General features: G+C 37.5%; 1 protein-coding gene across 1 annotated transcript in view; it reads right to left on the bottom strand.

The window, feature by feature from the left end:
• Window positions 1–11,050: 11,050 nt before the first annotated feature.
• Window positions 11,051–13,733, bottom strand: part of igsf9a (immunoglobulin superfamily, member 9a) — a 65,748-nt gene continuing 63,065 nt past the window's right edge. Inside the window, exons 20-21 of the mRNA XM_085793894.1 lie at window positions 13,509–13,582; window positions 11,051–11,730 (exon numbers count right to left, since the gene is read on the bottom strand). Of these exons, the coding sequence (XP_085650020.1) occupies window positions 11,567–11,730; window positions 13,509–13,582 (238 nt within the window). The 3' untranslated portion in view covers window positions 11,051–11,566. The remainder of the gene's footprint in view (window positions 11,731–13,508; window positions 13,583–13,733) is intronic.

The following is a 13,733-nucleotide window of genomic DNA, read 5'->3' as shown; positions in this document are numbered from 1 at the left end:
AAAGTAGTTACTGTATGCATATACAGTAACATGTATTAATTACAACTACGTACAAAGTGCAGCAACATTTCTGTAATTTTTACAGTTTTAGTTTTGGTCCTACTGGAAATGAGTTTGGCTGGAAGAAGACATTATTTAATTTCAGGGAGGGAGGGAGGTTGTGGGAATATTTCTGGACCAAAGTGGTGGGTCAATAGACCAACCCCAGAGGCATGCATGCTTCAAGCATGGCTAGAAACATAAGTCATGTTTCAGTTAGTTGAAGTTGATATGGCAATGAAATAAAATAAAATAAAAAAATAGAGGGAAAAACAACAAAATGTTTTATGTTGATAAAATATAAATAAATGAATGAATGACAAAAACAACCTACATAGTGTAGTGTATCCACCAACGTAAATGATGGAAGTTTAAATTGCAGAGTTGAAGGTGAGTTCATTTATGAAGAGCAAGGTGAACTGTGGAGCCACAGCCCACTGAGCTGTGGCTCTGCACTGAAACCTGGATGTCAGGTTTTTTAAGTGTTATTAATGATCCTATCAACACCTGTGATGATGTTGGCCTCAATTCCAGTTGTACAAAATCAAACACTGTTTTCACAAAGCTTAATGAGAATGATAGACTGTGACTGGGCCAGAAGCCAGACTATCAGATCCTCAGTGTGAGATTGTATCTCCTGACGGTCAACCCCAACTGGCCTGTGTGGACCTGGTCCAAATCGGTCCACTTTATCATGATATCTTTATTGTAATAGGGTTAAAAACAGAGACCTTCAATATCTATGGTCATTATGAGGATTAGTTACTGTATCTTGACTTTAGTGTTGTTTTTGGAGACACAACATCCTTACCCCTTTACTGATCTGTCGCATTACTGTCTGGCTTTGCTATAATTAAAAGACACATTTGCCAGGTTTACTGCCATGATTAAAGAGGAAGTCTGAAAATGCCCACTCAACCTCAATGGAAATGTAGTTATTTAAGAGCAATTCAGTTTTATTGTTTATTTACTTTTAAGTTCCATTCAGCCTGTGTCTGCTGAGCAAGGGCAGGGGAGATCCATGTTCTAAACATTTCATTTAAAATTCATGTTGTGAAAATTACAGGCTAAATAATCCTTTTCATCTCACGCAATCCTTGAATAACTTGACAAACGTGAGCATCAAAGGGCTTTCGAGAACAACAAAGAGGTTTTTGCAGTCACAACATAAAGCGCACTAACTACTGAGCTCAGCCTGGAGAGGCTTAGTATGCATCACTGTAATGAATAAAAAGTCAGTAATCAGGGTAGGAGTAATAATGATGGTTATATTTCATTTCTTCACAAAGCCTTTTAGTTTGTGGACCCACAGCGTTGCCATATAATACTCACTCTAAGTGTTAATATAAATGGTGCTTGTCACTTAGAGCATTATTGCTATTTAAATGAAAAGTGCTTACAAGTGTGTTTGTGTGTGTGTGTGTGTGTGTGTGTTTATTGGCGTTTTACGCTCTGCACGTCTCATCTGATGAGAAGTGAGCATATTTTTAATATGCCAGTTAACGGGCTTACCTGCTGACAAACACTAGTTTAAATGCTGCGAATTCATACCATCTCCTGTAGTGATACATGGTAATCACACCCGGTCTTGATCATAATCCAAATGAGATGGAGAGAAGCAGATGAAATTGTGTACAGGTCTATATCCTTTGTGTTACAGTCTTCCTAAGTTAACAACATGTAACTGTGGGTACAAAATATATATCCATATTTAAACCTGGAAGAATCTTGTAATCAGATAAGAGATACTATATTGATCCCAGGCCGGGAAATAACTGTGTTAAAGCAGCAGGCATCCACATTCAAACAAATAATGCTGCAAGAACTGTGCAAGGTGCAGGTGTTAGGGAAACACAGATGAAGTGTTATTAATAATAATAACTCAATTTCAGACATTGCTAAAGTGGTCTCATCATTTCTTAACCTTGATATTACTGTAGCTGAATGTGAATTGTCTGCCTCCTCTATCCCTATGCCTCAGACAGGTAACTATCCAGCTCATTTCAATACACTTTACCCTTAGTTGTTATATGTAATTAAGTAGAGTTATTACATACTGTACTTTTTGCACCTGTGCAGAGTATTTCCATTTAATAGTAGGCTACTTCCATTACACTGTACTTCACTATTTTCACTTTACAGCTTCTGAGCTGGACTGTAAACAAGGTCCTGAACAATAACAGTAAGACGTCGCTTCCCTTCCACCCCAAAGGAGAAAAATAGGCTTCCTTCTCTGGAAACTTTCAAAGTCAAATCCATAGTTTCTGCACCATCTATTTCTATTTGTTTTACAGTTTGGAAATTAACTTTGATGATACATTTCTATGCCACAGAGCACCTGCAGTCTCCCAAAAATAGCTCGGTTTTTCAAAGGGTTTAGATCAACACATTTCCATTGATTTAGAAAGTATTTGTGTATGCAAAACCCTTAAAATGAGCGGCGGGGAATACCAATCAGTTTAGGTATTCACGTTACTTCTTTGGTGCATGAAGAGTGCGATCAATGCCTGTGAGCACCCTTCATCTGGTGTCTCATAAACACTGTAATCTCAAAAAAACATGTGAAGAGACTGAAGTAGGAAAATCTGGATGCTGAGTACAGTTTTATTTATCAAAATATGACAAAAAATAAGTACATACAGTATTTCTCTTAAAATTATGATTTATGTTGGGAAAACAAGGTCATTGTGAGGAGGCAGTGAAGGATCAAAGAGATTTACAAATATATCATCTCACTGTGCACTGTGAGATTTATATTAATTGTTTCAATAAAGGGACACAAAACATAATAAAAACTAATGAACTAACAACATCAGAAATCAAATTCAAACATACATCGAACGATTAATGTTACAAAATATAACTTGAAAACTGGACCAACATTGGGAAACTGCTGTTATTCATCCTGACACAAAGTAGAGTCACACCTACAAAAAAACAATAAAACAAAATAAACAGAATCACATCAGTCTACATATTCATTAATGTATTTTTCATCTTGACAACCCCTTTTGTGTCATTATGTTGTTATTGTTGTACAGTACATTGTATTAAACTCACAGAAATGACAACAAAGCAAATGCATAATGTTAGAATAATTTACAAAAGCAAACAATATTCATACATTTATGCTTGATATTAATCATATGAATCTGTATATATATCTGTATAACAATATAAAATGCATATATTGCCCATATTTCCTTATTAAAAATCTGCATAATAAACCTAGAGCTATTTCATGCAATGAAAAGAGTTAATTGAAAATTGAATATATTTGTCTAAAATCAAAATCCTGAAAAGTGCTTCTTAATGTCAACAGGCGCTGTATAAAATTGAGCTCAATTATCTTTTTGTGCGAGTGGAGTCTCAAGGACACACACTAAAACCATCCATTATAATAAAGGTCAATTCTGGAGGAACATGCTTTGGAATCATTGAGAGAAGAAGAAACCCTAACTGCTAGGTTACCACCCGTCGGATAACAAGAACACAGATGTTTTTCAAAAACTCAGTCTCTTGGGCAAATGCCTAATTAAAGTGAAATAGGGGTGAAGAAAGATTCTGCTGTACTATAAAACCACAACAGAAGAAAAGTCACTCCCCCCCTCCTCCGATGCCATTATTCCGCTCTCTGCTGGGAGGCATTCATAGAAGTAATTAACTTCGTTGACATGTTGTGAATTCCCGCCTCTGAGACTGAATTGTGGATGTTTAGATAAACTGATTGAAAAACTCACATTAAGGTTTCAATCTTTAAATTATCCACATCCAACCATACTTGTGCAATAATATTGCTGATAATCGTTCTAATTTTACACTTGGCAGGAGATAATAGCTGCGCCACTTACACTCGGCAACAAGCGTAACCTGCCATCCTTATTTTTTGTCATGCAAAGAAAAAAAGAAAAAATAGTTCATGCTTTAACCCTCTTGAGGATGGAAAACACAGAAACAATTAGAAATGTCTGTCAGGTTAAATGAAACATTAACAACTGCATTGCAGTGGAACACTGTATGTCACGCCACTGAAGATAGAAAACTATCTTGAGAACAATAATAAAAAAGTCCTCAGGTTGTTTAATCCCATATATAGGGCCCTGTTATGAAGTGGTAAACATGTCATATTATTTGCTTCTTTATTCATCCAGCAGTTGAATATCCCATATGTTCTCCCTATATATTTTTCTCTTTTGGTCTCTACCAGCTCCTGGGGGGAATATCTGGCTCAAACAATGCTCCACTATGTTCATGAGTTACTTACTAACTGTGCCTGTGTGCTGTCTGGTACAGAGCAGGAAATGGGCAATTGGTTCTTAGCTTTTTAGTGGAAAACAGCTGCCTGCTGCGAACAATGCTATAAGAACAGTGACAATGAACCTAAGCAGTAAATGTTCAGACCTGACAGCCAAACAACAAGCAGAAAACTCACTACACATCTCTATAAAGCTGAGGGCACCTGCAGAGCCAGGTGATAACTCTCGGTTGGATCAGCACATCCTTTACGTTGCCAAACATTTTCAAATATCATGCTCCATTTTTGATGCTCATTACAGTCAGCACTTTCAAACAACAGCCATTCAGTGTTTTTACATTCTGTTACTAACAAACAACACTATTGTCAGCCGATGAGTCTGCCATCAATATTCAAAATTGCTTTCCACTTAGTGCTAATGTAAATTCAAAGTTGCCCACTGCTGCTGCTTCACTTTTCCTTTCAAGTACTATAGAAAGTAACAGAACAAGGTCTTTGTATGGAAAATTGCTTTGCATGATATAAGATCTGAGTTGGAAACAATAATAATAGACTTGTGAGCATCTGTCACAAGTCTGCATACATCATATAACAAGGGAACCAGTGCTTGTGGTGGGGACGGGGTCAAAACCTTTTCAGAGCAAGAGTTTCCTTTAGCGCACACACAAGCATACAAGTAGAGACACAATCTGTAGTGATACGTGCTCTGGTCATAACATGTGATGAGGCACTTCAAGCACACCTACTGTACAAGTAGCCCTAAGGTTAATTAACATCAAACAGTCACATCTTCAGAAATGTCATGAAATGGTAGAAATACAAATTACTTGTCAGTGTCAACTACAGTACCATCTTGTGTTTTGAGCTTCGACCTTCAAAGCTGCTGAAGCACCTGGACTACTTGGATATTCTCATTAATGCTTCCAATGTTTGCTCTCAGCATGGTGGAGGACTCTATTCCACAGTCAGACACAAGAAATACGTGTTTGTTTCTCCCTGTAATCTCTGTCAAAGTGATATAAAAGTCTAAATAAATTGGAATTGCAGGAGGATTAATAAAGATGACTGTGACATTACATCTGATCATTTTCTCAGGATGGGGCTCATCCAGTGCTGTGGTACTCATACCATTAGTATAATTGGAGGCTGGTTAAGATGTAAGACAAGTACATTTTATCATTCAATGAAGTCAGCTGCCCACTCGGTGTCAAAAGAGCAGAACAAAGTCGTATATCTGTGCACCATCACAGATTGTACCTCAGGTTTACACAGTGTGAAAGGAGCTGAATGAGGAGAGTGTCTATTGTTGCCATGAAAAACTGGCAGACAATGTTTGTCTACGTCTACAAATATATCAAGCAGTAAATACATCCATTTTTTTTTTCAACAGTTAAGTAAACAGTTGAGGGGTCGATTCATTGTTATACATTAATGAGTTGATATAATTGAGCAGGAGAGCGGCACAATGGAATAAGTTTGTTATTTGCATTGTTATTTTGAAGGCTCCAAAAACCCATTTTCTAACAATGAGCAATGACACACTACACTACACTGCACTATTTTCTTTCCAAGGTAAAACTGTTTCGGTCATGTCGCTTGAGAGGTCCCTGGTTTTCTTTTTTCCTCTCTGCTCTTTTTGCTGCTTTAAAGTGGGCAGGGCTCAGTTCAAAAACTATCATGTCAAAGACTCGTGCCAATCAGGATTGAGCGTCATTTCAACCATTATCTCATTGGGCTTTTTTGGTTTTCTGTCATTTTCACTCAATTCTAATGAAACATGCATTTTAATCATAAATATTTAATGTAGAAAAATACTTGATTTGATGATTTGAAGTCTGTTATCAGGACATTTACAAATTTGGATGTTACAGAATTTTTTAAAAAAAAGTGAGCTCTGGATTATTAAAACATCAATCACCTTAATCAACATGTCTGATCTCTAACATTTTGTGGAGGGATTTCTGGGCAAAACCAGCTGCTTAGTTTAATGTTTTCTCCATTTTTCCTGGACTTTTTATGAATACATTCTTCAAACTATTAAGAGTTGGAAAGAAGCATAGGCTACTGAGCTGGGCATTTCCTTCTTGCAGTAGAAAACTTTTGAATATGCCTGGAGATACAGAAGAATTTAAAAGTGCAATCCATCTAAAGAGGCCTGCGACAGTAAAACATAAAAATGAAAATGACGAGCCTTACAGCTGCTGCGTGCTGTATAGAAACTTACCCCGTAGAAGTTTTGTTTGCCGTATCAATATGCTGAATGTTCAAATTATATAAATACTTTTAACGTACAGAGAGAACACTCAGGGGAAGGTTTTCTGCTGACATTCACTCATGTAGAGGCGCCACTTACTCATTTATTCTGATGAGTTTGGAACTATATACGGTCCTCAGGTATGAGCCCCATATGGTCCGCAATTTGCACGTGACATTTCCCTTCATAAGACCTTGATTAGTTTCTAGCTTTGAGAGTCACTTCCTGGCATTTGCAAATAATTCATTCGCTGCTTAATGGGCATAATAAAAGTGTGCTTGCTTTAAAGCTAATCCCCCTAAGTACACACAATAACTGAAAAAGGTAGCAGTATAACAATCATCTTTATGAGCCCTCTCTGTTGTCCACACCTCTTTGTGAACAGGTTTACCCAGTGATGTGTTATTTCACTGCGCTGCTGTGGTTTATCCACATTTCTACTCCGTCAATGTTGTGATTTTCACTTTCTGCAGGAACATTTCATAAGTGAATCCTCAAGAGCATTGAACACACAACATAGAGTAGTTCCCCCAAGAATTCTCTTGTTTGGGTTTTAACCCTGACTGTCAAAAGCAGGTAGAATTATTCCTTTAAAAGTATTTCATCCAGTATATAAAAACAATATTTTCACCTACTTTTGTGCGTTTGGTTTACTGTAAGCACAATATTTAGATTGAGTGGAAGAAACATAGGCAAAAAAGTAGTGCTGACTACAAATCCCCAGAGCAGCACATAGGGTTTGATCATTCATAGACTGAAGGTACAATACGTGTAGACCCGAAAATGAAAATGTTCTACAGAAGTGAAACATTGATTTGCAGTAAATGTGGCCTCTATGAGGGAATTTCAATTATAGGATGGAAACCCCACAATGCTCTGCTTCACTGTGGAGTTCTGAGTTAATTATCTGGTTGACTAATGTGAAGGCCTTGAGCTAGAGCAGCAAGCAAAACCTCTTTTTTCCTTTTCTTCCATTGTTCATGAAGAAAAGAGAGCATGTTCCTCACAGCGGTTTTAGTGCCTCGCTGGCAGATTTGTGCTCAGGTTCACTGGGTTGATCCACTAGAACTAACAGGAACCATCTTAACCTGCACTGGGATGCAGAGCTTAGTGAAAATCAATGCTTTCAGTGGGTCCAATTTTCTATTGTCAATATGGAGGAAATACAGTGGCTTCAGAAACCTCTTCTCTTCTTCCCTAATTTGTTGTTATGGATTTAATTTCAAATAGAGTAAATTTCTGTTTTTGCCCATCAGTACACACTTAAAAAAAGAAGAAAAAAACACATTTTGCAAATGAATTAAAATGAGTCTACAAAACTTAGATTCACAAATGTATTAATCCTTTACTTTAAGTAACCTGAATTGATGACATAGTTTGTATATTGGGTCCCACAATTCACACTATATATAAACACAAAAATTAAACCAAAAGCCCAACAAACTCTCTGTGATGTCATTGTGCTGAGGGATAGATCAGAGAAAAGGTATAAAAGTGTATCGGCAACACTTTATTTGACGCCTATCTCTATAATGCATTATAACCATACTTATAATGAGTTATAATGCAGTTATAGAACTGCATAACAATAGTTATAAACACTCATAAATGATCATAATGCTTTATAACAATAATCATAACACATTATAAAGCATTTTATCATGACTTATAAGGTCAGGTCTTATAATTATTATTAACTCGCTGACAATGCCCACATCAATAATGTATTAACCCCCCAAATACAGTTATAATGTGTTATAATTGGCTTATAAATGTATATAACTATCATTATAAACACTCATAAATTATCATAAGGCTATGTAACAATAAGCATAACACATTATAGAGCATTTTATAATGGCTTATTTGATAAAATTTGATAAAAGTGTTTATAATGATAGTTACTATATTTATAATGCATCATCGATGTGGGTATTGTCAGCGAGTTACTAACAATTATAATTATACTACCCGACATTATAAGTCATGATAAAATGATTTATAGTGTGTTATGATTATTGTTATGAAGCATTATGATCATTTATGAGTGTTTATAATACAGTGCTATAACTGCATTATGACTTATTGTAAGTATGGTTATAATGCGCTGTAGAGATAGGGGTCAAATAAAGTGTTACCAGTGTATCTAAAGCTTGAATCTCCCAAGAGCAAATCAGTACCAAACTTTGGCAACCAGGAACTTGGGTGACTATGAACCCAGTGGCCTCAGAAGTGCTCTTCTGCCAGAAGGACAACCATCTCAGAGGCACACAATAAATCAGGCCTTCATGGTGAAGTGGCAGTAAAAGAGTCTGTGGTGACGCATGATGAGGGCAGGATCACGCTGAGGACCGGGGATTAGTTGGTTCAGTCAGGAAGACTAGCTTCACACCTTGTTGATTGACATTTCTCTCTCTGTCTCTCATTCAACTTCTTGTAATGAACTGACAACAGGTGTTTTCATTCAGATTTTTGCCACAATCCTAAACATTAAATTCTGTTCTCCTCTCTTCTGCTATCGGCTGTCATTTCCCTCCTGGGGTTACAGCAATAATACACAACCCCCCTGGGGTTGCAGCAATTGGAAGAGAGTGTATGAAGTGTATGAATCCCTTTTTCAAATATAATGACATCACGACAGGCTCCAAAAACCAAAGACTCTAATCTCTCCCTTTTCATCTCTTGTTTTGCACACGACAAGACGCTGATCCAGTGACTCAGAATGAAGTCAGATCCTCATTAAACTGAATTAAGGGTCTAACTACTTTTGGAAATGATTGTTTTGATTTTTAATAAATTGGTGCGCATTTATTAAGACATGCGTTCACATTGTTGTCATGAGCACTGAGTGAAAAATGATGGGGGTAAATGTCAATTTCATCCATTTACAGTACAATTAAATGTCTTTCTGAAGCCACTATAAACCACATGTAATTATCAAATATCTCTGGATGTAATGAGCTGTGTCCCACTGCGATGCCTTACAACAAAACAAAACCCTTCACACACACACACGAGTGCCCAGTCAAACCAGACAGAAAAAAAAAATTAATTTGCGCTTCCTCGTCAAAATAGCTCGGTGGTGGAAGCTCGGTTCACTAACAGTGACATGGCTGCGGCTGGTTTTTATTTGTGGCAAAGACAAGAAAATCTCTTTTCGTTCAGTAGAGCAGGGTTATACCGTGGGGGTCACAAGTGAAACTAATGACCCCTATTTTTAAATATACGGGATGATATTGTGGCAGAGTAGGTCACTCACTTACACCGATGTGTTGTCAACAGGCTGTTTTTGTCATTTCAGGAGCAAATATCTAGTTAATGGTATGACAGCCCCTGTAGAGTGTGACAGCCAGTATTATTTCTCTCTCCCCTCTCTGGCAACCTTTAGTTCGCCTATTGTATGAGGAAAAAAACAACTGCCCTGGGTGAGTGGTGCAACATAGGTAATGGGATGGCTTCTTCCATCTTGGATTCTCTTACTCTTTCCTTTCTCCCAAAGGTCAGGACTGTCAGAACAGTTTGCAAATAGTCAACAGCACAAATTTGCAATTCACAAAGATTTAAAGCTACGTGTCTATGGGATTGATCTTAGAAATGAGTCAAATCGCCATTTTATACAGAACATTTACATGCTACATTATAATTTAGTTGCCATGAAGCATTCGTGGCTCTTTGCAGTACCTATATCACTCTGATAGATTTACCAGGCCTCTCATATTTAACAATTTCAGCATGTAAATGGCGACGGTGCTTTTAACATGATGGACGCTGGTGATTACATTAATCCACATATAACATGAATCACATGTGAGTGAATCCATCACAGGGATCCCACTGAAAAAAAATATTCTCTGAATGTTTACTGGTATAAATAGTGATATGACAGAGCACTCACCATTTGACAATTTGACAATAATGTTGAATTATTACGCAGCAGCCCTCTGTGGATGTGTTAACGTACCCTTCAAAAAGGGAACCCATTTACCCACTCAAGTGGTGACACATAAAAGCACCGATGTTAACTTAGTGTCTTTTCAGTGACAGTGTAAGGATGAAACAGGTTGCTGGGAGAGAGAGAGAGAAAAGGCTGTAATCATTCAACAAACTGACCCTTGGTCTGTTCCAGTCAAAATAAAGAAATAAAAGCTAAATTTCCCCTCATGCCAACACACAATAAACAAGGCCAAGCCCGACAAGTTAACTTGACCCTCTTCAATTATCAAACATAATTAGAGGTTCTGCTCCACTGAACAAGGAGACGGCCTGGAGAGGAAACTTGGGCTTTTATCCAGACCGAGTAGATGTTTGCATTCCAAAAAACTTCACAGTATTTCAAGGACAAAAAAAAAAAAAAAAAAAGCAGTTAATGATCTCTTTGGGGAAATTACACTTTGAGGACTAGTATTACACTAAAGCAAAGCAGCAACAGTGTGGCAAAAATAGCTTTTATACTCTATCTGTCTTCTTTATTTATTGGCATTTCATAAACATCTCTTTTGTTAAAACTCAGTGGTGATTGATGGTATTGAAAAACGTAATCATCCAAAGCATAAACCAGTCACTTGATGATGGCTGAGATTGTTTTGTTCCTTGTGTGGCCACTGAGTCGTCCCTGGATGATGAATGCATCTTAACCACCAGAAAATGTGTTGAAACCCATCAGCAGGGGAAATGATTTGAAATTGGCAGATTGGTGGACTGTTTCCAAAGAAATGTCTAACAGTGTGGTGGTGGTGATGATGATGGGTCAGAATGCAAAGAAAACTTTTTAAAGCTCTACTGTACATGGGGGCCCTCCATTATTTTTACTTAGACCCTTATTGCTTGATCTCTTCATAGAGAATATGCCAAACAAAGTCTTCTTCTGCACTTCTTCTCTCTGTTTTCTCACTTTGAAAAAGAAAATTCAATCGATCAGATGAAAGCTCACTTTCTGCTACATGCACTTTTTGTCGCCTTGTGATGCGAATCAATAAGTGAGAGGACACACCAGTGAGATGAGCCGAAGGCTGGTGCTGTCAGAACAGCACAGTGTCTGGTTCTGGCTCAGCAGAGCAGCTGCTTTGATGCCCTGGGAGCAAAGACAGCTGAGTACAATTTTTCAGTGCCTTAGTGGAGCACTGCATGCTCGGGAAGCTCCAGCACGGAGCGGGCTTCGGCAGATTCAATGAAGGAAGCAGGCCTGTAGGTGAAAAAAAAGACACATGTGAAATTATATTTGACTTTTTCTGATATTTTACCACAGATGTTATTTCATTAAATGTCTACGCTCCGCTGGTTTTGTCCCCTCCATCCTGAACTCCCACGGATATGCACCGCACAGGTTAAGAGCAGGATATCAAATATTGGCTTGCGAAGGCAGGCTAACTTGGAAGTTAATTCAGATGAGCCAGAGTGAAAATACAAATGTCTTTTTTCTTAATTTGTTGCTGAAATTACAGGAACAAATGTCACCCTAGATCAGTCTAAAATTGCTAAGTGTTCCAGTAATAGCCTGTTAAATGTTGCTCTTTGCCATTCATACTAAGCAACCACTGCAAGCTACTGAATAGAAGCCTGCATGCAGTTCCTAAATGAACATTTAAAAATGTTGGCAGGATACATAAACCCCACTAGTTAAAACGTACATTTGTATCAATACTTTTCAAGCAAACTGTTTCAAGACACCAAGGCGACTACGTTCTGTGCAGTGTCCAGGGAGCAGAGTATGTGTTGTCTCTGCTGCTCATTGTGATGCGTCAGCAGAGTTTTTACGGCTTAACATCGCTCACTGGTCCAACACAAACCTCGCAGCTGCTATAGCTTTTTTTTGCCAAATATAGTACTGAAGTAATGGGTGATGAATATCAATATTGAGATGATGGTGACTTCATTTTATTGTAATGTTTTTACACAGTGACAGTCTGCTAAGAGAAAAGGTCAACAAAACTCTAAGGCTTTAAGAAGGAAGACTTTGTAGTGCTGCTTTTGTTTTTTCAACCATAACCACAGTCATTCCATGCACCATAATTATCACCCTGGTGATGATGATGGTCACCTGACCTTGACAAGTTTTAAAACCTTTGTGTTTTCTTGAACTAGAGTTGTCATGTCATGAAACTGAATTATTTTTCACATGGGATTTGTAACGGTTTTGAAGGATGAAAGGTTTTTGGGGACGAGTAAATGCTTCAAAAAACAGTTTCAAGCAACATGATATATTCATTTTATTTTGAAGGACTTGTTGAAATCATAAGAGATAAACTTTTAATGAGATTTTTTATCAAGGTTAAAAACAAAGTCGACATTTTGTCTGGTCTAAACTGAACTGAAGTGATTTAGGCAGGCCACGATTAAACCAGAAATAAAACATAGATTTTTCTTATGAATAACAAAAAGAAAAACTAAAACATCTTACAGTCTTTAAAACCGTAGAGCTACAACACTGTAATGTTTAAATCAATAAATTTGACTTATTCATGGCCCCATAGTTCCTGAGACCACTAGTGGTGAGTATGGGGCTAACATTGTGAGTCATTTATGTAATCGATGGCAGCTCATGGCGGTGGGTACTTTGTGAATGGTTTACACAAGATTCTAGAAATAAATGATGCTCAAGAACGTAGTTGTTACTTATAAGCTATTTGCAAACCAGTGGATATTGTTAATTAAACTCATATCTGCTCGATCTGCAAGCCCATTAGAGGTTTTTTTTCCTTTTTCACAGACTACAATGTCCCTTCATGAGTTGATGCCACATCCCTGTCCAGTGACCTGCAGTATCCCATTAGACAGCATGGCATCGCAGCGGGTTAAATTTGTCTACTGAACTGAGGAAACCATTTGGACACAGCAATCAGCCATTTAGCTTTGACTCTGGTTGTCACATTATCTCAATAAGTGATTCCTAACAGACAAATGTACCATTTTTTAACCAGTGTTTTGGACCAAAATAAAAACGAAAAAATAAAAAATCCTCACCATCACGGTCTCCAGGCTGTGAATAGATATCAGCAGCGTCCCACTCATAATTCTCATCAACGGAGGCCTTTCTCCTGGAGAGGTCACAAAACATCACTTAGTACCAAATACAGACAGGGTTTATAGATTAATGTACACAAACACATGCTCATTAACAACTGCAAATGGCAAAGCTCTCCCAATAAGCTATACATCAAATCCATTAGGCACTTTTTTTCCTCTAAA

The sequence above is a fragment of the Trachurus japonicus genome, chromosome 12 (genome assembly GCF_045865225.1).
Source record: "Trachurus japonicus isolate A0001 chromosome 12, Traja_1.0".
In the NCBI taxonomy this organism is placed as follows: Eukaryota; Metazoa; Chordata; class Actinopteri; order Carangiformes; family Carangidae; genus Trachurus; species Trachurus japonicus.
This window is presented reverse-complemented; position numbering and strand designations above follow the sequence as displayed.